A 27,405-nucleotide genomic window follows, 5' to 3' on the forward strand; every position below is an offset into this window, starting at 1 on the left:
TCAAAGTATAATGTTTACAAAAACAATCATCAACAAAAAGTGTGAATGAAGTCTGAACATTCGGGCTGAATTACTTGCAGAAGTTTAATAGATAGAGTTAAACAAACCACTAACCAGAATGTTTGAGTAATATAGATAAGTGCTGCCATGCAAGCAAATTTTTTAAATTGAGGAACATTCTAATAAAAATGACTGAATGACAGGTTTAAAAACAAGGAGAACAAAAAAAGAGGATAATGTAGCAGAGCAGAGGTATCCAATTCTTTCTTCCTCTGATGTGCTTTTTTGTCTCATTCATATAATTACAACCACAATGAAGAGATAGAGCAAACATGCCTCTCCCTTATGGATATGTTTGGTGTGGTTGCAGTCCTATCCTCTCCATTTCTCTCTCCAGGGAAAATTATATGTGGCTCCCAAATACAGATGCAAAAAAAAGCACAAACACAAAAGTCTAATCTGGTCTTTTTTCCTATTGTAAATCTCTGCCAACCTGTTTTCATAGCTCAAAGCACAAATAACGTGCAATCCCAGCCACACATAAGCTTTGGTAATTTCTCCAAAAAATTCAGCTGACATGACTTAAATGCAGCCAAAAAAAATGCTTGTACTTGCACCAGACATCAGCTAAAATACCATTAACAAAGCTCCATACTCTAAAAGACAGCCAAGATAGGAATTGCTTTCTCTTGAGGACTTGATTTGTGGTTGCACTGAGTAAAGCTACTGCTGACCTGGATAGCTGGGGTAAGGAGGGTAAGGAAGAGGATTGGACTCATCCACCCATTTCCTTAATGTATAAATAAATGTCACTACAGTAACAATGACAATTAAATTTAATTTACTTAACACTATACCATTAAACTAGCTTTTGATGTGACTGATCTATTTTTAAATCTTGTATTAATGCACATAATATCTCTCTCAAAACCCTTCCTCTCTATTTTTGGATCAAATAACTAAAGGATTGAAAATGTGCTATTGAGATGAAAGGGCTTGTATCAGCCACGAGTGATCTCTCATGACACAGGTGGTCTGATATTTCCAAATGTCATACAGACTCTTACACCAAGCAAACAAATGTGCATTTAAAGAAATATTGCATGCCAAAAGTGAAATTTGTCATTATTCAGGCATACATTTTAGCCTCATATTGTTTCCAACTCGTAGGTTGTTTTGTTTCCTGTGTATTACAAAAACACAAAAACTTTATAAAGATGCCTTTCCGCCCCTGTGTTGTTCCTGGATGCGGTAGAGTACTCTCCGCTTCCGACGGCCACAGGCGTTGTCTCGTGTGTCTGGGCAGTGATCACACTGAGGCTGCGTTTGTGGATGGTTCATGTTCTCATTGCGAGAACATGACCATGACAACGTTGCGGTCGCGGCTTGCTTACAACCATAAGCAAGCCACTCCAGCCGCCCCCCGCGTCGCTCCTTCTTCCCACGGGATTGAGGACGATGCGCCTGGCGATGGAGGCGATTCGGGGATGGCAGCGGGTGCAGCTCGCCGGTACACCCCTCGGACCACCGCGCCCGGCACGCTCGTTGACTCCGTCCCCGCTCGAGGTGGCGGCGACTCGCCTCACAGCCAGTCTGCCTACCCTCTTGCGATGGAAGCAGATGAGTTCGCCGCGACATCGGAGGCGTGGGCTCTGATGCTGAGGGCTCCTCTGGGCTGCCGCCTGGGCTTGCACGCCCAGGAGGAGGCCGACGCACAGATGTCCGATATGCTTTCCGGGCAGCCAACAGCATGGGCCTGGATTGGAACCCTCCATCCTCCCCACAGCCATCACGGCTGGGCGATTGGTTCTTGGGCGTGGGCGCGCTCACAGCCTCGCCCCGGTTCCTTTCTTCCCGGAGGTGCATGATGAGCTGGCGTCTTCGTGGAGAGCACCCTCTCCACTTGTCGCACCGCCACCTGCTCATCCGCCCTTGCCACCCTCGACGGCGGAGCGCCACGGGTACACGGAGATCCCCTAGGTGGATAGAGCTGTTGCGCTCCACTTATGTCCCGAAGCACTACCACCTGGCGGGGCCGCCCTGTACTCCCTTCCCGGTCCTGTAGAGCAACATCCTCGCTCACTGTGAAGGCCTACAGCGCTACCGGACGCCGCTTCCGCCCTGCATGCCATGGCTCTCCTGCAGGTCCACCAAGCCAAAGCACTGCGCAACATGCACGGGGTGGCCCTGATCCCGACACGCTGCAGGAACTGCGCTCAGCGACCGACCTCGCCCTGAGAGCGACGAAGGTCACAGCGCAGGCACTCAGGCAGGCGATGGCCACTCTGGTGGTCCAGGAACGTCAGCAATGGCTGGACTTGGTTGAGATGCGTGAAGCTGACAAGACTCGCTTCCTCAATGCCCCTGTCTCCCAGTTCGGCCTCTTCGGCGACACCGTTGAGGACTTTGCCCAGCAGTTCTCCCTGGTGAAGAAGCAGACGGAGGCCATTTCGCACATCATGCCGCGCTGCAAGCTTGCCGCCACGGCCCAGGCCCCACCTGCTCGCCGAGGGCGTCCTCCCGCGGCCAGAAGACCTTCTGCTCCGCCCCAACCTGGGCCCAGCTCTCAGCCCCGGCGTCGAGCAAACCGCAGGAAGCGTACGCCCCCTTTACCTCTGGGTCACATGGCCCGCAAATGCCGTTCTCATGGCACTTTGCTTTCAGGCCTCAACAGTCTCGGTGCCCAGGATGCGGTGCTTCCGCCCTCAGCCCCACGACTGTTCCCCGGCCGGCCGGTTCAGACGAGTCCAGAGGACGCCAGCATCAGACCTCCTCCTCAGTCACGAACCCGCCCCCTGCTGGGTGCGCGGAACAAGGTAAGTGCTTTGAGTTTATTCTCAGCACCAGAGCCTCGGGACGCCACAGCGCCTCCCGACGCCGCGTTACCTGTTCCGCACCGCTGCGAAGCCCGCCGGTACGTCCAAAATACTCGTCCCCTTGGTGCCCCTAGCACGGAGCTTAGAGGCATGGCTTTCACTGCCCAGCTCGTCACGGTGGCTGCACCGGACCATCCGACTCGGTTACGCAATTCAGTTTGCCAGGTCTCCGCCCCCCTTCGTGGGCGTTCGTTCCTCCGCAGTGCACGGCGAACATGCCCACTCACTGCGCGAGGAAATCGCCTCCCTTCTAATCAAGGATGCGATAGAGCCTGTCCCTCCGACCGAAACGAAGAAGGGTTTCTACAGCCCTTACTTCGTTGTACCCAAGAAAGGCGGCGGCATACGACCGATCTTGGACCTGCGAGTTTTCAATCGGACCTTGTCCAAACTCCCGTTCAAAATGCTTACCCAGAAACAAATTCTATCTGGCGTCCGGCATGTAGATTGGTTCGCAGCAGTAGACCTGAAGGACGCATACTTCCATGTCTCAATTCGCCCTCGACATCGGCCCTTTCTATGGTTCGCGTGCGACGGCCAGGCGTATCAGTACAAGGTCCTCCCCTTCGGCCTGTCTCTGTCCCCTCGCGTCTTTACGAAGGTCGCAGAGGCGGGGTTTTCGGATCTCACGCTCATGACAGCCCCTCCCTGGCGAATTCCCCTGAGGAAGGACCTTCTTTCTCAGAGACGGGGCACACTCTGGCATCCGCATCCAGACCTCTGGTATCTCCACGTCTGGTCCCTGGACGGGACGCGGAGGATCTAGCCGGCCTACCTTCGGCCGTCATAGACACTATTAACCAAGCCAGAGCCCCTTCGACCAGGCATCTTTACGCCCTGAAGTGGCGTCTGTTCGCGGACTGGTGTTCTTCCCGAGCCAAAGACCCGCAGAAGTGCGCAGTTAGGTCAGTGCTCGTGATTTCTTCAGGAGAGGCTGGAGAGGAGGCTGTCCCCTCCACCCTCAAGGTGTATGTTGCGCTATCGCTGCCCACCACGCTACACGGTAGACGGCAAGTCTCTTGGTAAGCACGACTTAATCATCAGGTTCCTAAACGGTGCCCGGAGGATGACTCCCTCCGGCCTAACCTGTTTCCCTCCTGGGATCTCTCGGTCTTCCTTATGGGACTCTGGAGACCCCCTTCGAGCCGCTTGACTCAGTTGGACTCAGGGCCCTCTCTCTCAAGACCGCCCTGCTGATCGCTTCGCTTCCATCAAGAGGGTCGGGGACCTGCATGCGTTCTCTGTTAGCGACGCTTGCCTGGAATTCGGTCCGGCGGACACTTTCGTGATCCTAAGACCGCGACCGGGCTACGTGCCCAAGGTTCCTACCACACCCTTCAGGGATCAGGTGGTGAACCTGCAAGCGCTGCCCCGGGAGGAGACCCAGCCCTTTCACTGCTGTGTCCAGTACGTGCTTTACGTATTTACCTGGACCGCACACAGAACACCAAACGCTCTGAGCTCTTCATCTGCTTTGGGGGACAGCAGAAAGGGAATGCTGTCTCCAAGCAGAGACTCGCCCACTGGGTTGTCGACGCCATTTCTCTGGCTTATCACACCCAGGCCGTGCCCCCCTTTGCGGTCCGAGCCCACTCCACCAGGAGTGTTAGGCCCTCGTGGGCACTGGCTAGGGGCATTGCCCTAGCAGACATTTGTAGAGCAGCGGGCTGGGCAACACCTAACACTTTTGCGAGATTCTACAATCTCCGAAGTTGAGTCAGTATCGTCCCGTGTTCTCTCAGGTGCTGAGCCCGTAGAACTCGGTGGCACGTCCACGATCTGACCGGGTGAATCGCTTGCACCTAGTGCCCTTCTCCCTAACCAGGGGAAACAGTGCGCCTTCTTTCCCAGGAGATCCCAGGTTTGGAACACTGGTTGACTCCTCCCTAGCCCTCGTGGGTCGCAGTTCTATGGAGGAACTCGCCGACCCAAACCACTGCGGGTACCACTAGCTACCCTGTACTGGTATAGGTGCACCACAGGTAAGGCCTCCTGTTCAGACTCCCCCTGTGTGTAAAACCACGGTTCTGTCCCCTCACGAGAGTTGACTCCGTGTTTTCCTTAGGCAGTTACAGCTGCCTCGGGTGCCGTGCTGTATGCTTCCCCTCTGCGAGGCCTGGATCTACCACCGCACTACTGTTCCACATAAGACCTAAGTATAGGCCATGCGATGTATTTGCCACTCAAAATTTGCCTCCCTCCCGGTAGGTGTGGCCTCCAGAGGGTCTTCTCTGCCCTAATAAGGGCTAAGACCCCTTCCCTCAACGCGTGTAAGGGCCCCGGCCGTAGTTGCTCTATGCGAGAAACATAGAGAGAAAAGAGGCCCAGCCAGGCTGGCCCATTCCCATGTTGGCGTCGCCACCTTGTTCCCCCTCCAAGGTAACGATAAGGAATCCTGATGGCTTAAATGGGGCATTGGGGAAGGGTGCGTGCAGCCTGATACAGTTGGTCGCTCTGCACGTAGGAATACCTGCTCGCTCCTGTATCAGCGGATCACGCATACGGCTCAGCGCATGGCTCTTTTAAGTGGACCCCTAGTGTCGCTTCTCTGACACAACGTGGAGAGAGCTGACAGAAGGGGAACGTCTAGGTTACGTATGTAACCTCCGCTCCCCGATGGAGGAACGAGACGCTGTGTCTCCCCTGCCACGCTGCTGAGCCGAGCCCCTGTTATGGCCGGACCATTTCCGCTCCTCAGAAAAATCCTGAATGAACTCCTGTATTTGCGCCGCATAAATACCCGTATGTCCGGGGGCGGGACATGCAAATACTGGTTGCCAACTCTCATTGGCCTTTTTTCATAGTTCAGAGGTGAATATCGGCGCTCAAGAGAGACCCCTAGTGTCGCTTCTCTGACACAACGTCTCGTTCCCTCCATCGGGGAACGGAGGTTACATATGTAACCTAGACGTTATGCTTTAGCACAGCTGCAGCTCCAGATCGACTTATTCCACAACAAGAGTGCTTCTGTATTTACTTATTTGGTATTTTTTATAATTTCCTCATACTTTGTCAACTTCATCACCTGAAGCTGTTTGGAAAGTTTGGAGTGCATCTGGACTGCAAACTGTGTTTTCTTCCTCTCCTCAGTCAGGCGCGAAATGCAGTGCTGCTCTTTTGTGCCATCATTAGAGTTTCATATGATCTCATGTTACGTTAAATTAGATCAAACGACTTTTCAACAGTGAAAAAGTTTTGAATTTTTTTTTTTTTATTGTCAACATTGTTGATAACATCGACTAATCCTTTCAGCCCTAGCTATAGGCATCATCATTTATCTAAGAGCAATGGCGAAGTGGAAGACTTCAGTGAATAATTATTTACATTTTGCCATGTTCCTTGCTCGGCTTTAGAAGACTTGACCTTTAGCACATTAGTCGTAACAACTACTTTATGGTGCTTTTCTGTTATTTCTGAGTTAATAATGACAGGTTTTTGTATGAACTATTCCTTTAAGTAAGTTTTCTTGTAACCACCAGTCAATACGTATGTGCAGTAATAATCAAGCTACAGTGGCTTTTTGCAGAGTCCAGTTGTAGTCTTGAAGTAACAGACATTTAGGCCTTTAAATACATTAAATTAAGTTCACAAAACAGTTTCCCAATTGAGCAATATTATACCAACACTTCACATAGTTCCAGAAGAAAAAGAAACTAAGCTAGACAAATTGAAGAAATTCATAAAAAAAAAAAATAATAATAGGCGAAAGTGATTTTGTTGATACAATTCTGCTCTTTTGTATTATTATTATAATATATTAAAATATTACGAAGCTCAAAATTAAACTATTTTAATACTTAAACATTCTTTAAAAAAATTGTCTTTTGGGGCCAACATAAAAGGCCAGTTTTCATTTCCCATCTCTAATGGGTCTTCTGTCCTATCAGTCACTAGTGTCACTGTCTGCTATTTTAGAACAGAGAGTCCTGATTGTCTGATATTAGACTGAGGGGCTCTGTCTCATGCATTACTCTGAGCTGAATAGGCAAAAAAAAATTAAAAGGGGGGGGTGACCTATCAAACACATTAAATCAAGCCTTGACCTCTCCCTTGCTATTTTTGTTCCTATTTGAAACAACATTGAGAAATAAATTGCAGAAACAACTCATTCATTAACAGCATAATTTCTCTAATACTGTTCTAATACTGTCACTGTATCCTTTTTTTTTAGGGTCTGGGAGATGCCTCCCACTGACTCTCAGAAACACCATGGTGACAATTTCCATATGGAGAAAACATTTACTCTAACAAAGAGCAAAAATCTTTTCAATAATTCCCCGTCAGACCAACTGATTGATTCATGATAGATAGTGAGTTCAGTCTCCTCAATTTGATATAAATTAGGCTATGTTTAGGATCACTGAAAATAGTCCCACTGGCATCAGATCTTTAATTTGGGACATGTTTTGGGGCTTTTCCACTACACGGTACAGCTGGACTCAACTCGACTCTGCTCACTTTTTGGGGGGTTTCCATTGTGGATAGTACCTGGTACTTTTTTTTAGTACCACCTCAGTCACGGTTCCAAGCGAGCCGATACTAAATGTGACGTCAAAACCCTGTAGATCACCGATTGGTCAGATGGAATAGTCAATACCAGCGTCACTGGATTAGGATTTGCAACCTGCTAGTTTTAAAGTTAGCAAAAGTGATAGCAGTATAATTTTTTCACGTGACTTTCAAATTGTAAAAAGAAATGACTGTGCGCAAAACCACGCCGTGGTCAAAACAAGGTGCAAAATTTACTCTCGTTAGCTACGAGCGAAACAAAAAAGTATTTCAGAAAATGAAAATGCTGTTGGTCGCAGACGGCTACTACCGGACCTACCAACAGTGTAGGGAAAAGTTTAAAAAACATAAAAGTGACTACAGAACCATCAAGGACCACAACAGCTGGAGTGGTTCAAACAGAAGAAAGTGGAAGTGGTTCAACCAAATGGGTGCTATGGATGGTACGTTAACTCTATACTCTGCTTGAAAGCTTCACTTTATTTATTAGTTGACCAGCTACTGGAAAGCTTGCTTAAAAAACAACCAGGCCAATTTTACAGTTGCATTTGTGTAAAATCACCATACAACAACTGATTTATAAAGCACAATGAGCTAGTAGCTAACAGCAGTGTTATTGTTTATGTTTTATGTTTGTGTTGCATTTAAGATGATGTCACGTCAGTAGAGGTGGCGCAACCACGACGGTCAGCCTATAATCCCACCTGGAAAAGCAAGCTCAGAAAAGAAAAGCGAGTAGAGTCGAACCGTAACGTGCAGTGGAAAGGTGCCATATGACTCCATCGCTGGGTCATTAAAATTAAACCTCACATGGCAGAGGTCAGCTCAGTTTATCTAGAAATTTTTGAATTTGCTCTTTAGAGTCCTTGTTGCACAAAACAGATTTTTCCAAAATCAGTCATAATCAATCATACTGTATAAGACCAGATTTTACAACCAGGGGTCTGCAGAAAAGATAAAGAAAACCGATATCATTTTCTTGCATTTTCATGGCATGTCTAACAAATTTATAACTTTTTAACTATTGATCTGTTAAGCATTTCGTAATGTCCTCTTATTATAACATTTGATTTATTTTAGCTTTTTATACTAGGGTCCCAGGGTCTGCACAATTTGAAAAAATTATTATTATCTTTGTTTTATTCAATGTCACAAGAACAAAAGGTCTGCATTTGTAAAATCACAGTAATAACATAGGCTACTTAATGTTGTCAGACAAAATCCTTTTACATAAATTACAGTTCTTTTAAAACTTCACATATTTTCAGTGATTAGTATTTTTTCCCAAAAGGTTTATAAAAAAATATATATATAGCCTATATATAGCCTATATATATATATATATATATATATATATATATATATATAGGCTATATATATTTTTTATATATCATTTTTTTTATATATCATTTTATATATATATCATTTTTTTCTTTAAACCTTTTTGGAAAAAAAAAATATATGATTCAAAGTTATTTCTAAAACAAGAGAAATTTGGTTTAAAACAGCCCATTTTTCTTGTGTATTTGGAACTTTCCCGATAAAACACTCAAGTGTACTATTGTTCGTTTCATTCCAAAATATCACCTTCAAAATAAAACAACACATCAAATATGCACAAATATGCACACACATGTCCCAATAATCCCTTAATATAAGGTTTCAAATTCCTCCAAAACTATTTTGAAAAAATACAATGGTGAAGAACAGCTTCTTTCTCCAATTCACAGAATTCGCAAGTAGGCTTTATGAAATGTTCCATTTAAATATTTCCGAGACAATATATGGCTGGATAAATCATATGCAATATTTTATATGATACTTATTAACTTTATTATTGAGGAAAAATTATTAAGTATTTTCCATGATTTGTCCCAAGATATACTTCAAATTAAAGAAGACCAAAAAAAGTGCTGTTGCAGGAAATTATGAAAAATGTTATCTAGATAAAAACTGTATTTGTATACTGTAATTTAAAACGCATCTAGCCTGTGTCGCAACACAACAAATGAAGCGTTTTGTCGCGTCGAAAGCACGGATAACTTCCACTCACCGATTCCATCTTCAGATTTCAGCACCATGATAACAGCGCTTCACGCGAGCAAACAGACGAATCTTCAGACTCGGGGCAAACACCTAGCCTACTGGTGGTTTAAAATTCCTCGCACTTTAACCTGCAAACTCACTGTTTTTATCTGCACCGAAACACCAAACTTCTGTTGAAAAATGTGATTGAAAGTATTCAAGTAACAGCAGTGACCGGATATCACGGTATGAACCCCTCATGCTCTACAAACAGGGCGTGACCAAGTGATGACGAGCAGCCAATCAGCGTCCAGCTTTGATTCTCGCAAGCCTTTGTGTTTTTGGTTTTTGGTGTGCGTGCAGATCTTCACCTACACACAATTTTCCCAAACTTGTGTTGTGAGAGTTGTAAACGTCTGTTGTTCTTAAAAGAAGTTAATTATAATACATCTTAACCCTACCCCTTGCATACATTTTAAGCATTTTTTGATTTAAAATAAATACTAAACTGGTCCATTAATCAATTCTCATTGTTCACTCTATATTTTTATAGGGGTTTTCAACAGTATCTATGAGAACTTTTCGAACATATGGCCTCTCAAGTGTGATGAAACAAGTACACTAACTGCAGTCAAATTCCCTTGACCAAACGTCAACTACAAGCTTTATTTTCCTCTTATTAAGAGTTTTCAATAACTTTCAATAAAAGATATGGAAGATTTAGCGTTTATTCATTTAAATTGGTTTAAAAGTACACAATTCAATTTGATGGAATTTTGCTATGAAATTTGAATGTGTAAATCATAAGAAAAGGGAACAAAAAAAAAGTCAGTGTGAAGCTTTTTTTATCCATCCAAAAGCATATGACTCAGGGAGGTAGGCCAGTTTGACGACATGTGGGAGGAAGATTTTATGCATCAGAATGTTTTTTATTTTTTATTTTATTCTATATGATTATTCTAACTAACAGTAAAATCACTTTTCTATATAAAGCACAGTATTAATGTAAGTATGACTTCTTAATTGGCACTGCTTGGTTATGTATTTGTATTCTATATGTGCTACCAACTGAGTTAATGTTCAAAATACATGCATTTTCTTTCACATTGCTCTGGTGAGAAAACATCTGCTAAGAAATGTAATGTAAAGGCACTGTATAAGCAGCTGAGTATATAGTATAGAATGCATGTCACTGTGGTGAAAATGAAAATAGGTCAAAGGCTAATTTTGTTCTATAGAGAAAAAAATTACAGAAATAACTGTACAAACCACATGAAAAGTCAAAAAAGATTAAAAATCTATAAGACTATGAAAAGTTGAATATGGGTTTCTGCATATTCTTCAAATAATAAACAGATAAACAAATATAAACTTGTACAACCGTACAAACCTAATTTGAAGAAAGAAAGACATTCAAAGCTTTAGGATGTTTAAAGGGCCTTAAAACCAACTTTTGAGCTATTCTTATAAGTAGAGGTTTGTTTTTCTTCTTGTGCCCCCAGACAGGATAGTGAAGATCTAAACCATGACTAATGGCTGATTATCCTCAGGACTGGTTGACAGAGAACTACGTGAATAAGTCCTTTGTTTGGCTTTTACTGACCCCTTAAGATTTCTAAAGAACAAAGTGGAACCAATTTCTAACAGAAACTCATCACAAGTTTTATATACTGTATGTGAATTCAAGATTAACCTGAACCTCTGCATGCAGCACCTGGGGTTGTGAAACTGATTCAATTTTCAACATACCATGGAAAACTACAAGCATTTCTCAAAAAACTTCATTTCTGAAACTGAATACATCATGCATATGACAGTTAGTGTCTGTTAGTGTGTGCAGAAGTGAGTAGGGACAGCACAACACCAGATGCTCCCCTATGACAGCCTAGCCTGCAATTTACCAGTAAAATAAATGCTGAGTTTGAGCAGTGTGGGCTGACAAATGTCATAAGACTAAAAACTGCACTTACATGTAAAACACACAAGACATCTTCTTTAAAAATAATCATCCATTAAATCAGGGCTCAACAATAAGGGCACAGTTTGAGAGAGTTTCATGCCAGGTTACGTTCACTTGCCCTATCATGTTACATTTATTGACCATGTACATGTGTTTATATGCCTTGCAAAAAGAAACATTTGTTTCATGAATTCTGCTGAATTCTGTAAATATGTCACCAAGTTAACATTATCTAGCTGGCTGACATAGATGAAGTTTTGTTGAAATTGCAAGAATGACTTGTGATTGCCCTGGGAGCATCAGTTAGATGTTAGTTAGTTAGTTAGTTAGTTAGTTAGTTAGTTAGTTAGTTAGTTAGTTAGTTAGTTAGTTAGAGCAGTGGGTCACAACCTTTTATCAAGGGGATCCCTATTTTAACACTCAAAATCGTGAATGAACCCCTCTCCTCTCCATCGTAGCATGAAAAAAACATGAATGAATATCCGAGGTTAAATTAAAAGAGTACAGTTCAATTTACTGAAATGTGTCATATCTCTTGTAATAGGCCAATCTGTTTTGTTAAAAATAAATGGAGAATATATGCTGCTATATCACACTCAATCGCGTGCCCAGTCTATTCATTCATGTTTCATTTGCAAGTCTTTCACCACAAATCACATGCGCTATTCACACTTTGTCCATTGCCTTAATTAAACCAAAGTCAATACAAATAAATACTAATACATCCAAATATATAAAAAAATAAAACTGAATAAACCCTCATTTTCTTTTTTACCACTTATGTTTTTATCTTCACCCTGTCGCTTTGCCATAGCAAAGCAATTTTTCCAGGTCTTCAACAAAAAACCCTGCATCCTTCTATTTCTTTAAAAAAAAAAAAAAAACAGCTCATGTTAGACACACAGGACATCTTGTCTTTTCATATAGTATATGTCATAAACAATTATATATTAATAAAATACTCAAAAATGGCCCTATTTGAACTTTATTACAAAATAATTGTAACTTTTTCATCCATTCAATGATTTTTCTTCTTGTAACTCTCAAAATAGAGAGAGCTTGGCAAACCCCTGTGAAGCACTGGTGAGCCCAATAGGGTGAAGTGACCCCCAGGTTGGGAACCACAGAGTTAGAGCGTCGTTAGAGCACCCAAGTTATTTAGTATAAAAGATATCAGTTCTGTCAAGGCAAAATTACTACTGGTACTATAACAACACATCCTGGCTCACAAAAAGAAAAAGAAATAAGATTATACACAATTCATAAAAGTAATTAATGTTAAATTATTAAATGTAAGACAATCTACCAGTGCTGAAGAAGTATTCCAAAGTATTTAGAATATGTAATACAAATTACATTTTACAGTATGTATTCTGTAATCTGTAGTGGAATACATACATATAGTGGAATGGAGTGGTGGTGGCGTAGTGGGCTAAAGCACATAACTGTTATCAGAAGGTCGCTGGTTCGATCCCCACAGCCACCACCATTGTGTCCTTGAGCAAGACACTTAACTCCAGGTTGCTCCGGGGGGATTGTTCCTGTAATAAGTGCACTGTAAGTCGCTTTGGATAAAAGCATCTGCCAAATGCATAAATGTAAATGCATTTCAAAAGTAACCCTCCCAACCCTGTATATATATTTATCTGCAGATAAATATAGTTTTTAGATAATGTAGCCCCAGGCCATGCCAGCTACAAGGAATGAAAGTCCTCCTCTTGCTTTATGTCTTATAATGATAAATAGCGCAAAAATTAGTGCGATTGCTTCGGAATTTGCCAGGTCATTAAGTCGTGTCATGTACCACTGCATCTGTACGATTATCAAATAAATTTACTCATAACGTCTGCAGGGGCTCACAACTTCCAGAGTGTTAGAACTCGTACCATGTCCACCCAGCTTTACTATTTTGCAGAATATTTACCTCAGATTTGTCATAACTCTTATGAGTGTTTTCAAGATGAGTTACAAGATGTTTAACTCTCACCACTGGTGTAGTGTAAACTAGGCCTGCTGTTAAATATAATATACATCCCTGATGTAAATGTAAGATTCTGTAGTGTTATATTCAGTCCACTAGAAGGCGCTGCAGTTATGAACAACATAATGACTGAGCACTGAGAAAAAATATTTCTACTACAACTTTAACCCAAAAAAAGTTTTAATGCATTGCCATTGCTTAAATGTCAAATAAAATATTGTTGTATTCTATATGCTGTAGACAGGGCAGAAAGTGTTGGATTATGGGAAAACGTTTTAATTACGCACAACAAAATTAGCACTGGATTACAATATAATGAACATATTACTGAATTCAGTGGCTTTTCGGGATTTTTAAAGTGGCTAATGGGTTTATAATAATCTCTATCGGGGCTCTATTATCCTCTATTAAAATCTTTCTGTATAAAAAAGGCAAGAGAGAGACATTCACAATAGAAAGAATAATGTTCTCTCCCTCCTTCTCTGCACTCCCTGCACTCCTTTAATAACACACCTACCCTCACAGATCTGAGTGCTGAGTTTTTGACTCGCAGCAGAAGAAAAACAGCAGGATTCATCCAGGGAAGCAGGGCAAAAAAAAAAAACAGTAGCAAACACAAAGATAGCACAATAACTGACCCTGTGGTAACATAAGTGCTCGCGCTATGCAATTTTACAAAGGCCTGACATTTCCAGCATATAGGGAAAATTATGTTTTTCTCTGTAATTTTCATTCACCTTGTATCCTTTGCTGCTCTCTTTTATGTCTGAAATAAATGGCAACAAACAGGTGCCACTCCTTTTCTCAGTGGTGTTTTTCATTTCATTTTTATTACTGCAGTACAATATTTTTTGTTTTATAAATGATAAATTAAAGGCAGTACAACAAATACTTTTATGATTTAATAATTGTAAAAATGCTGATGGTCCTAATAAATAAATATGCTTAAAGACCTAAAACTAGGCTTAATTTTCATCAAGAAAAATATAGTTTCTTCGATCTTTCTTTTTATTTTGAGGATGAAATATAACAAAGAGTTAATTTGTTATTCAAAGAATTTGTGAGATTCACCCAGTCAAGCATATGCTGTTAAAGATTAATTGACTGCAATAAAAAAAAAAGACCCTACAAATGTGATGTAGTGGTGACTTTAACTCAAATGAGATCAGAGAGGGACAGTTCAGTACAACAGGTGTGTGTTCCCAGACCAGCATAAGCCAGTGTTAGCACAGAGAGTAATCTGTTAAAGGAAAGGAGCTGTGAGACCTAATCACAATCCTTAGCGAGACAGCCTGAATACATTTAAATATAATTTCCACCTACTCCCCTGTCATGATCACACTACTCAAATCCCCCAGGCTAACTCCATAGTCCTGTAACTTCAGCCCACAAAAGATCCCAGAGCTGAGAATGAATAACTTTCAAATACACACAACACGAAAATGAGAGAAGCAATTATCAGAATTTATACCACAGGTCTGTTGAATGCTTGACGGACATTCCAAGGTGTCCAATTATTTTCAGTAAACGCACGGCTATGAAGTAGTTCCAGGTCTTGACCGCAAAACGGTTCCATATCACTTTGTCAAATTATTTCAGTTATTTCAAAAAGCCTACAGGCTACCACAACAAAATAACTAAATAAAACAAAGAAATTGGTTAAGTACTGTACATCGGATAAGAATAACAAAACATTTCTATAATATCCTAAATCTGTTTCAATTTCGTTTGAAAAGTGTCCTTGGGCTCCCTCTCTCTTTTGCTCTCATCTCACCCACACACACACACACACACACACATTATCCAAAATAACTTTTAATAAGTGGAACTTTTTATGTTTCCATGTATTTTGCCCTAAACAGTCTCACAAAGCTATAATGGAAAGCACCACACTAACTCTCCTCCTCTCTTTCGCTCGGTCACGCGCACACACACGTGCGCGCTACCTTGTTACTCCAATGCCGAAAAGCAGCACCTCCGTTGCTAGTTCTAACATGACGTTTTTGTAGCAACGAAGGCTTGAGCTTTATCAATACAACAGTTTCTATATTATCTGAAATATCTGTGGGAAACACCTTCGTGTTCCACCGCCTTATCTCTTTAAACATTCCCACATACGTGGGCACACATACATATATGCATTAGTCACGCACACTTACTCGAGAGTGAGAAATAGAGCCATAATGTCTGTCACTGGCATCTCAGTAGGGTTGAAAACAGTATGTTTAGTGTTGGAAATATGGCGACACTCGCTGCTGCTGAGAAGTGCTTAACTTGGCGATTTTGAAGCAGCGTTACTTCTGACGAGAGCTGCAACAAATAAAGGTAATCCCACAGGCGATCTCCTCAGTTTCTGAGCTTCTCTCTTTCGATCCCTCAAAAATAAACTTACACAAAAACTCTCACACACGCAAAAACACACTAACTTGTAACTCCAGTAAGTGCTCCAGTAAAGCAGCGCAAGCCTCGCAATCCCTTGTTTCTAGTTCTGAAGTGACGTTTTTGAACTAGCCAGGAAGGCTAGAGCTGTATCAGAGCAAGACTCTGAATCCGTTGTGGAAGAAATAGTTCCAATCACAAGAGTGTGTTAGTGACGAAAACCAGAACATGTCTTGAGATATTTAAGATAATTAACAATATATATATATATATATATATATATATATATATATATATATATATATATATATATATATATATATATATATATATATATATATATATGATATAATTGATATACTGTATATCTTTAATACACAAGCTGCCTACCCATTGTCTTCTGGCTTTGAGCATACACGTCAACAATAGCTTTTCTGGAAGTCAACAAGACTACATATAAATACTTCATACGGGGAGACATAAGTAAATGATGTACCAAGGTGAAGTTCATCTTAGTAAACAGAAATAAATGTAAATGCATACTTATTAAAGTATGTACAGTAATACCACCCTGTTGGGACTTAGATAATGACAGGCTGACGGTAAATTTTCCTAAACTTAGACAATGGCTCTGTTCCAAAACATAGTGAGCTCTCAACTGCCTTTATAGGCAGCTGCCTTTTAGGCCACATCTACAGTAATATGTTATTATTTGAAATCGCATTGACTTTGCTACACTGTAAATGCTAATAGTTATCTCAAATAGTTTTTTTTTACTTAAGATACATTTTTTACTATTCTTACTAGTTTTAATTAAGTTACTGTAACTCTAAACCCTAAAGTTGGAGGAAACATGAATCCACTTTCTGAATATAAATATTGTTTAATTGAATTTTAGTAAATGTTGTTTGAAAGAAAAGTTCATTTAATTTCATAAAACAGTTGTGTGTATGTCTCATGTTTCATCATTAAATTGTATTATTTCACAAATATCTGCATTATATCAGCCACCCTGCTATCTATAGTGTTACTGTCATTCATTAAAAACCAAATCGGTCGACCATTATAATCAACCATTACATACAGAGATTAGGAAAATGCCATTTCCAACCAGCATTTTACTCTATGAAAGTGTTTTTCCCAAGTCTGCACTTTTCTTTCTGCTAGTTCTTTTTTTTTTCACATGCAGTAGTTAAAGGGGTCATATAATGGTACATGCACTTTTTCAAGTTGATTGTACTGAAATGTGTGTTGGCTGTGCCTGTATAAAACCATCCTATTATGATAAAAATCCATCCAGTGTTTTTGTTTTAATCTCCTTATATATTTTCCCCTGCCTCAAATCGAGCCGTTCGACCGTGTGACGTCACACAGTCGGACGCCCCTCCCAGGATTTTTGATTGACAGCAGTGTTTCAACACAGACCGCCCTGCTCGTGAGCGAGCTGTCAATCATAGTCTGTCATCATTGTTGATACACTGGAGCAGAATGGCGCCTAAGCGATTGTGGTGTTCTGTTCTTCGGTGTAATAACGAACACAGCAGTCATTTTGATGTTCCTAAATCTGAACCACTGAAGACGCAGTGGCTGAGTTTTGTTTACGATGGGAATATTCCCCTCGAGCAACGTCAATGCGTTCATGTTTGCGCAAATCATTTTTCACCAGATTGCTTTATAAACGAGGGTCAGTATAAAGCTGGTTTTGCTAAGAAGCTGCTGCTGAAAAAAGATTCGGTACCAACTATTTATATTCCCTCTGCACCTCCAGAAGAAGTAAGTGTAACATTTTATTAACCTTTATATCAATCTTTGCAAATCGCTTGCACGCTTCACAATGAATGTGGCTAATGTTTACACTCAGGGTACATTACGGCATGTTTTCCATAACGTTACGACGTTCTCAATATAATTCATAATCCCACGTTTATAATGAACAATGCGTTATGGTTATTGTGTTATTAAAAACTCTGTGGTGTCATGCACAATGAGCCACGTGATAAGATGTGTGGATCGACTGTCTCAGAAGCGAAGACAACTGAGACTTGTCCTCCGCCACCAGGATATCACTGTTGTTTCTGAGTTTGTTGGGCTCAATTTAACAAATTTGACCTAAAGTTGAGAAAACGTAAAAAGCCCAGAAGCTGGTTCCCATAATTTAAAAAGTTTTGTCAACTTAAAATGTTTTACTTTGTACAATGGTTGTGACTGTCATGCCACACTGCATCACGTTGACACTAAACAACAGCTTACAGCTGATTGTCCATGCACCTCATCTTTTTAGAAAATTTGCCTCTACGTGTCAAGAACAGCGTGTAACACCCTGTTTATTGCAGACACGAGCGGTGCGTCAAAAGCAATAGAACCCATTATAATCAATTATGCTGTCTACACTGGAAGCATCAGTTGTGGTGCATCCATCGCACCGAAAGTAAACAGGTGTCCCATTCCATTTTGCACTGCCGCTACTACTGCCAACAACACAAATAAATGGTTTAGAACATTCGCGTCAATGCGTCCAATGTAGACAGACGCACCTGGTGTAGTCAGGAAATACGTAATATGTTTTTGTTTGAAAATTTGTTTTTCAATTTCCTAGCGTCATCGTTTTCCAAAGTAAGAGTGTTTTCTAAAGTCTTCATTTTATCAACCACAACTATCAACCTGCTAAAACAAAACAACAAAAATCCTAAGAATTAAAACTATACATTTTTAAAAGATGATTAATATTTTTCTACACTCTACACCAGAAGAGTAAGTTTAAAGAACAGACATTTGAGTTATTATTCCAAAATTTGACATTTCAAGTAATGTTTATTAAGGACCAATGAAATGTTTTTTTTTAATGCCAACTAGGGATGAACGGTGTCATGGTTTCTCAGCGTACCATGGTTTTAAAAAGAGATGGTTATCAAACCGTTGACATTAATAATTCAAGGCAGAGTCCTACACAGGTTCTGTTTTGAAAACCTGCACCAGCAGTACTTAAAAGAACACCCAATCCATTATCTGACAGCAGCACTAATTTAATCCCATACCTGACCCGTTTAACATAAAGACAGCAATCCGAACCGCACATGCATTAAAATAAATCTACTTCATCAGGTAGACAAATTTTTTCTTTTCTCATGTCACACAAGCAATCAAACGTCTAGGTTACTATTGTAACCTCCGTTCCCTGATGGAGGGAACGAGACATGTGTCGAAGAAGTGACACTAGGGGTCTCTCTTGAGAGCCTCATGCATCTCTGAACTTGAGAAAAGGCCAATGAGAAATTGGCAGACAGAATTTGCATGTCCCGCTCCCGGGCATACGGGTACAAAGGGAGGGAAATGCATCTGTCCATTCAGGATTTTGCCTGAGGACCTGAAAATGAGGTTTGGCCATACAGTGGCTCGATTCAGCGACGTGGCCAGGAGGACACAACGTCTCGTTCCTCCATCAGGGAATGGAGGTTACAATAATAACCTCGATGTTCCCCATCTGTCGCTCACTTCGACGTTGTGTTGAAGCCGTGCCAGCCACGCCTTTTCTCACATAGAGCTAAATCGGCTGGGGCCATCTTAACGCGATCATACGCATCGGGGAAGGTGTTCTTTCCCAATTCCTATTCTTTCAGGGGGGAAAGACCCTGCAGAGACCAAACCTGCCAGGCTGGGGGAGGTAAAGAGTGGTGAAATACATCACATGGGATGTATGGGGGCAATGAGGTGACTGCCCAAGGGAGACGCGGGTCCGCTCGCAAAGGGACCGTACTGTGGAAAATACACACAGAGGGACAAGTCCACGCGGGGGCCCTAACTGTGGAGCACCAATTCCAGTACAGAGTAATTTGAGTACTCGTAGTGTGTCTGGTCGGGGAATTCCTCCGCTGAATTCACGGACCAGAGGGCTAGGGAGGAGTCATCCAGGGAGCCGAGTTAGTGGAATCTCCTGGGATAAGAGCGCACGATATTACCTCAGCGGAGGGAAAGGGTGCTAGGTGCAAGCGGTACACCCGGTCAGTTGTTACCGCGTTACCGAGTTCTACCGTCTCAGACCTGAGAAAACACGGGAGGAAACCGCCTCAATCCTGAGATTGTAAAATCTCGTAAAGGTATTGGGTGTTGCCCAACCCGCTGCTCTGCATATGTCTGCTAAGGAGGTGCCTTTGGCCAATGACCAAGAGGATGCCACACTTCTCGTCGAGTGTGCTCGAACCCGCAAGGGGGCGGGCACGGCCTGGGTGTGATAGGCCAATGCTATGGCTTCAACCACCCAGTGGGAAAGCCTCTGTTTGGAGACAGCGTTCCCTTTCCACTGCATAATTTTATCCATTTCACTTGGCATTGTTTTTTCTTCATTCACAATATGCACCTATTGGGAAGTACCTGGAAAAAAAATCATATTTTAATATAGGCCTATGTATTCAAATTTATAATATTTCCTGCGTTTCAAAAATACATTAGAGACGACATAAACAAACTATAAAGATTTCACATTTATTTATTTATTCCTCCAGAAAAATGCCCCAACATCACATCCTGGGCTATCATCCAGTCAGACGTCTCGTTGTTGTATTTTTCTAATAGTTTTTAGCAAGGCACCGTGATACCACTGTATTTTTTGTGAAGGTTATCGTACCATTCACTTCCATTATATGGAAAACAAGATGCAAAGCAAGTGAATGGTGACTGAGATGAACATTCTGCCAAACATCTCATTTTGTGTTCCATGAAAAAAGAGAGTTTGGAACTTGAGAGTGAGTAAATGATGCCATAACTGAACTATCCCATTATACTACCAGTATCGCATAGGAAACCAGCATTCTGTGACACTAGCAACTGAGAACGAATGGCATCGGCCAGGCCACCTATCAGATGCATTTAAGATGTCTGTGTGTAACATCATCTCTCAGAATTGTCCACTGATGACTGAGGTCAGAGAATTTGCATCACGAGGTCCTGCCCTAATGGGCTGTTCTGTTTTCAGCACAGAATTAAAAGTCAGACCAAACACAGCAGCTGCATGATAAAATAAGAAACCTGTTGAAATAGCCCTCTTCACAGAGAGCAGCTGAATTATGCTAATGTCCTATGTGCCATGGAGAAAGATTAAGAGCAAAAAACCTTTCCATGGACACTGTATTTGAGAGGAAATAACAATAGCATAAATGACTGAACAAATGTATAGTACAAATAGAGCGGTAATTTGGCTGACAAGGCCATGAAAATGAAAGGAGGGGGGGAAAAACCCTCATATTGTTGTATTATAATTCTGCAAATGGGAAGTTCACGCTTAACTGTCCATGAACGTTTTGGTAAATAATTAATATATCATTAACATCAAAGGTGGGATGAGTAGCCCAAAACTTTACGAAAAAAATAATTATTACTCAAGTAGAAGAAAAAGTAATAATATAATATATTACTCGATTTCTTCCATGCATCTTATTAAAGGGATAGTTCACCAAAAAATTTAAATGCTCTCATTTTCTCACCCTCATGCCATCACAGATGTCGCTTTCTTTCTTCTGCAGAACACAGATGAAGATTTTTAGAAGAATATCTCAGCTGTGTTGGTCCATACAATGCAATTTAATGGTGACCAGAACTCTGAAGCTCCAAAAAGCACATAGAGGCAGCATAAAAGTAATTTATACAACTCCAGTGATTTTCAGAAACAATATGATAGGTGTGGGTGAGAAACAGTTAAATATCTATAACTTTATAATATTGTGGCAGGGTGCCACATATACCTTCTGAAGACTCAGATTGAGCCAGTGTCATTTGAATTTCTTTAATGCTGCCTTTATGTGCTTTCTGAGCTTTCGTTCACTTGAATTCTAGTATAAACTAACAGAGCTGAGATATTCTTCTAAAAATGCATCTGGGATGGCATGAGGGTGAGTAAATGATGCCAGAATTTTCAACTTTGGAAAAATTATTCCTATAAGGAGATGTTATACAGAATTCTAACCTTAATCATCATTTAATTTCACTGCATGCACCTTAATTAAGTCAATTAGAAGAGAACTTTGGAAACCTTTTTCTAGTAATTATTATGGTGACAAATGTGAACAATGTCACACAGTCCCATGTTATTTATAATGTTGAATTTATTTATACAGTAAGCACTAATATGTTGCAGTGCTGATATAAAAATGCAAACATAGAAACTGAGGACATAAGAGCTCACAGTTACAGATTTACACTTAAAAACCCACATTGTCACGGAAACTGGAGCTCACACGTGCCACAAGCTTTGGTCTACTTGGGGGCAATGCTTTGAATTTTGGTAAGCACAGACCTACTTTAGCTCAAGAAAAGTTAACCTTTCCGAATTCACTTTGAGATCTGTCTGCCTGGTCCCCATCCACTTTCTACTATTGTATGGAAAAGAGCAGCTCTGACATTCTGCTAAACTTCTCCTTTGTGTTCCACACAAGAAAGAAAGGCATATTTGGAAACACATGACATTCCCTTTAACATTCTATTATGACAGTGAGACACCAAATATATGTATTCTGACCAACATAAGTGGGCAGGTTAAATGAATAGTAAGTTACATCATTTGTGATATTATGGCAACAAATCCATCTGAACATCCCTGGGAGTCTGACACGACAGAACTGCCATTAGGACCATATATCCTTGAGAATGATGTTGAAAACATTTCCCACAATAAATATTTCCCTTCATTTCAGACATAGTCGTTTCACAAGTAGGAACGTTGACAGTTTGTTCCAATAAAGGCCATGTCTGGAGCAAAGCAGAGCAACAGACAGTGACAGAAACTCTGGAGGCTGCCTCTGTGTTTGTGATGTAATTATTCACTGCTATGGCAGAGGCAGATTCAGAAGTCAACTATTCCACAAATTAGGGCACAACTGCACCACGGTCATGGTGGAAAGCACTGGTCCGTCGGATGGCCAAAGACAGACCTCCCTTAAAAGTTAAAAATTAACAGTTTTGTGGCATTTTGTCCATGTCTGTTAGCTTGTACTCCTAAAAGTTGACAAAATATATGTTTACGAGATGCACACATTTAAGTGTCTCTTCCCGAAAAATGGAACAAATATATTGATGACTCATCTTGCATCAAACTAAAAGACACAACAGTAACAATAGCCTATGCCACCATTCACTTGCATTGTATGGGCCTACAGAGCTGAGACATTCTTCTAAAAATCGTCATTTGTGTTCTACAGAAGAAAGAAAGTCATACACATCTGGGATGGCATGAGGGTTACTAAAAAATGGGAGGATTTAATTTTTTTGAGTGAACTATCCCTTCTCAAGCAGGTGAAAAAAGAAAACAGCACAGTTCATTCATTCTCTTTGAAGAGGCACAGCTCGATATGAGGCTCTGGACAACTAAGAAAATTAAATACATAGAAAATATTTGTAAAGAAAGAGAAAGATGTAAATAAGATTTGTTTTGTTATTCACTGTTTCTTATCACAGACGGTGACTCCTTCAGATAAACTAGTGGGCCACCACACCAGCATCAAGGGAGCTCCATGAGTGGGCAGCATTCGTGACATGCCACAAACATGATGGCATGGGCTCAGAGTCCAAAAACGAGTCACTTCACTCATATCACACTTCTATCTTCTCACACAGTCCTCTCCATTACCACTTTACGTTATCCTCCCTCTTCTCTCCTCTTTGACTATTCTGAAGTATTCATACTCTCTATCCAAACTCAAGAGTGTCTAACAAAAATGTACATGTATGTTACTTAAAGGGATAATATACATATATTTCTTCCCTGAGGTTCACTTATTATGTTAGTCAAGTTTTTTTGTTACCCTCTTAAATAAGATAAGTCTCTGTCGATAACATCAAACCTCATTGATCCGTGAGTCTCACGACCAAATCTCAATTACTATCTCGCAACATGACGTCATGACATTTGGTCACAAGATGCACAAGGAGTAATGAGGTTTGATGTTCTGCAGAATAAACAATGTTGTAGCAGTTTTGGACTGACATAAGGGTGAGTAAATGAAAGAATATTCACGGTTCAATATAAATTATGCAAATTAATATAAAAATTGTGGGAACATGGAGGCACTTTCAATGGAAGTTGGAGGCACTTTCAATGGCAGTAAATGGGGCCAATATTTGTGAAAAATGTGAAGCTTATAATTTTATGAAAGCACTTGCATTAATTCTTCTGTATTTTTTTTTTTTAAAGTACATTTTTATAGAAGTTTAAGGGCTTGTGGAGTTACTGTATGTCATCATGGCAATGAAGTGGTAAAATTGGAAAAGATAAGTATGTGAATGAATTACACTTAAATCATGTTAACACACATATTGTTTATGTCTTTTGGCTTTACTTTTGAAACAGTAAGCATTTTAACATATACGAATTGACCCCCATTTACTTCCATTGTAAGTGCCTCACTGTAACCCAGATTTTTGCTTTTCTTAAAGAAAAGGAGGAACAAATAAACTTTTTTTTTTTTATATATAATATTTTTTTTTGGATATCAACATTATTCCACAAATGCTGTCGATAGACCTTAACTTCTATTAAACCCGGAATATTCTTTTAAATTCTCATTACACATTCGACTCATTTTGACATATAAAGTCAGATCTAGTTCATCCATGACTCATAACATGATCTCTCTCTCAACGTTTATGCTATAGTTGTCGTTGCTCACATATGCAATGGGTTTATATGTCAGGCAATCCCTTTGATCTGCTTCTGTATTCTTGTATGCTCAGGGCCGGGATCTCTGAACTCATTGGTGACCAATATGAGTGGGTGTCAAGTGGGAGGCATGACTCTGCTCTGAAAAATAATGAACATAACCCTTGGATCCATATTTAGTAGTTCTCACTAATTCTTCAGTGATATTGTAAAGGGATTAATGGAAAGGAGGAGGCGAGAACCGGCTTGACAATATAAATCATATTTTAATTATAAACTGAATAAAAAAAGACAAACACACACACACACAGGTGTCGGACAACTGTCCGTAAATCTGTCTCTGTTGCACTACCATCTTTGGTTGGCCTTTATCCCTCTCGAGGGCTAATGTGCGGAATCACGACTGCCACATTCCTCCCTCATTCTCTCAGACTGGGGAACCCCATGTCTGAGGAAAAGGGGATTTATGTACCTAGGTTGGTTATTGCTACAGATATAATAGAATCCTTGTAATGCACAAGACAACCATTCACATCTGCATTTGCGCAATTGCTTAGACTAGAATATCACTTCACAGTGAGTAACAGAGGTGTTACAAAAACACTCTTTCTGGACATGAACAAAAGTATCTTGATCAGGAAAACATACAAAAATATTGCATCACAAATGCACAGACATTAAATCCTGAAATCTTTAAAAGTATTCTTCATTAGCTGCACACAGAGTCTCAGGAATGTGGAGGAGGTGATGATAAACACTACTCATCCACAGAAATGTTGATTGAATTATTGACTCATCAAGATTAGCATTGGTAATCACTGAGCCCAGAACCCAGCCTGCGGCTTCTGAATCACATTGTGTGTGTGTGTGTGTGTGTGTGTGTGTGTGTGTGTGTGTGTGTGTGTGTGTGTGTGTGTGTGTGTGTGTGTGTGTGTGTGTGCATGCGTGCTTGCATGCGCGTGTGTGCACATAAAAGTATATGACAGATGAAACTCTCATTATTACACTTATATGCAATCTACTTCCTCCACACAGAACAGCACTTCAAAAAGTCTCTCCAATCTCTCATTCCCACATTCACACTCCTCAACCTGTTTCATTTCTTTTTATTCCATGCAAAAGGGAGTTATTCTCTCCCACAGACAACACTGCTCAAGAACTACAAGAAACGGCTGGTTTGTAGTCCAGCCATTTCTTCTGTAAAGTATCTACATCACTATGTAAAACATTGGCATAATGCCTGCCTAAGGGCTACTTTGGCCCGCCAGCAGGATGAGTTGGGTTAGTGTTGTCGCCATGTCGAGAAGATGCTGTTTTCTTCACAGCGAAAGCAAAACTTCTTTGTTTGGACTTCCAAAGGCAGACAAATTGAAGTATCAGTGATTAAAATGTATACTATTCCTCTGCTGTACAACCACAACCAATGCTGGGTTTTCAAGATGGTTACTCCTGAAAGATGGTGCAGTTCCCAATTCTTTGGGACAATCAGGCACTTCAGGATCACAACCTGTAAGTATGTTTGATTATTTGTGGAATTATCTGCTACTGAGAGTTCAAATGTGGAGTTTTGTGTTGTAGTTATGGTGTACACCCAGTGCACAGCTATAGGCCTCTGCTAACCTGCTAGCTAATGTTTTTGTTTTTAAATAATTTTGCTAGTCAGCTGCGGGTCCACTTTTACCTAAAATTGTGTAGAATTATGCCGATTGATTGTTGTTCTTACTATCATGTTTAGTGATCAAGTGTGGAGATGGATTTATTTTTTCAAACGGTAATTTTACGTCTGCAATCCACGGTAATGCTCGTCTAACTTGCTATTTAACATTATTGTTTTGGTAAGGGTATGGGCTGGCTTTTACCTAAAACTATGTAACAAAATTATCGATCTCAAGAGTCTTATATAATTATATAATTACAAGTTTAACATTACGGCTGCTGTCTGTGGTAGTTCACGTCTAACTTGCTCACTAACTCTCTAATAGACATTGCTCAAGATGACGCAAAGTATGGTTGCTGCGTTGCGAGCTCCAAACCAATGCTGCAGGTTTTTGTTTGTTTTGTCTACAATTCCTATGTTTTTTGTCTTGGATGTTGTCTGGCTTATTGTCTACGATAGACAAACACTTTTGGACATTGGTTCTGCAATAGCACACCAAAAACCAGACTTTAAATACCTCAATGCCGACCCGCCCATTACCATGACAATGGAGCCCTTTGTCTGGGCAGCCCAGCCACAGAAACGCAGCTGGAAAAGGGGAAGGAGAGCTGCCGTTCTCATCAGACGTCACGCAATTCGACCACCGCTACCCAGTTTTCTACTGGCAAATGTTCAGTCTTGGATAAAAAAATCTGTAAACTGGATCTCTTTCCAATGAGAGACGAGGGACTGCTGCATTATCTGCCTTACTGAAACTTGGATGTCTGCGGAGATTCCAGACTCAGCAATCGAACCCGCTGGGTTCTCCATGCACTGAGCGGAGAGATTGAAAAACCTCTCTGGTATTCTGATTATTTAAAGGGAATAAAAACTCTGCCATGAACACTGCTGCCTCTCTCCCAGATGAGCTAAATATTTTTATCATAATTTCGAGGGAAATAACACCACCCTCGCGGAGAGAGCTCTCGTGGCTGAAACTACAGGGTTTAGTTCACTCTCCGTCTCTGAAGCGGATGTAACCTTCCGACGGGTGAATAGCTGTAAAGCCGTGGGTCCAGATAGCATTCCAGGCCGCGTCATCAGAGAGTGCGTGAACCAACTGGCTGGTGTTTTTACAGACATTTTCAATCTTTCCCTCACCTTGTCTGTAGTCCCCACATGCTTTAAAATGTCCACCATTGTGCCTATACCAAAGCAATCAAAATCACTTGCTTAAATGACTGCCGTCCTGTAGCTCTGACCCCATCATCAGCAAGTGCTTTGAGAGACTTATCAGAGATTACATCTGCTCTGTGCTGCACACTCTGATACGCTGGTGTCAGGAGCACAAACACTCCCTCAACATCAGCAAGACCAAGGAGCTTGTGGTGGACT

The 27,405-nt window shown here is 41.1% G+C and overlaps 1 protein-coding gene across 5 annotated transcripts in view; it reads right to left on the reverse strand.

Annotated features, from left to right (window-relative positions):
• Positions 1–27,405, reverse strand: part of LOC127633396 (cytohesin-1-like) — an 87,043-nt gene that overhangs the window by 43,160 nt on the left and 16,478 nt on the right. The window contains exon 1 of one of the 5 annotated variants that reach the window (XM_052112458.1): positions 9,439–9,594. The exons of the other annotated variants lie outside the window; for them this stretch is intronic. Coding sequence (XP_051968418.1) covers positions 9,439–9,466 — 28 coding nt within the window. The 5' untranslated portion in view covers positions 9,467–9,594. Of the gene's footprint in view, positions 1–9,438; positions 9,595–27,405 lie in introns of those variants that run through there. 5 annotated transcript variants of the gene reach the window in all.

The sequence above is a fragment of the Xyrauchen texanus genome, chromosome 40, assembly GCF_025860055.1.
Source record: "Xyrauchen texanus isolate HMW12.3.18 chromosome 40, RBS_HiC_50CHRs, whole genome shotgun sequence".
In the NCBI taxonomy this organism is placed as follows: domain Eukaryota; kingdom Metazoa; phylum Chordata; class Actinopteri; order Cypriniformes; family Catostomidae; genus Xyrauchen; species Xyrauchen texanus.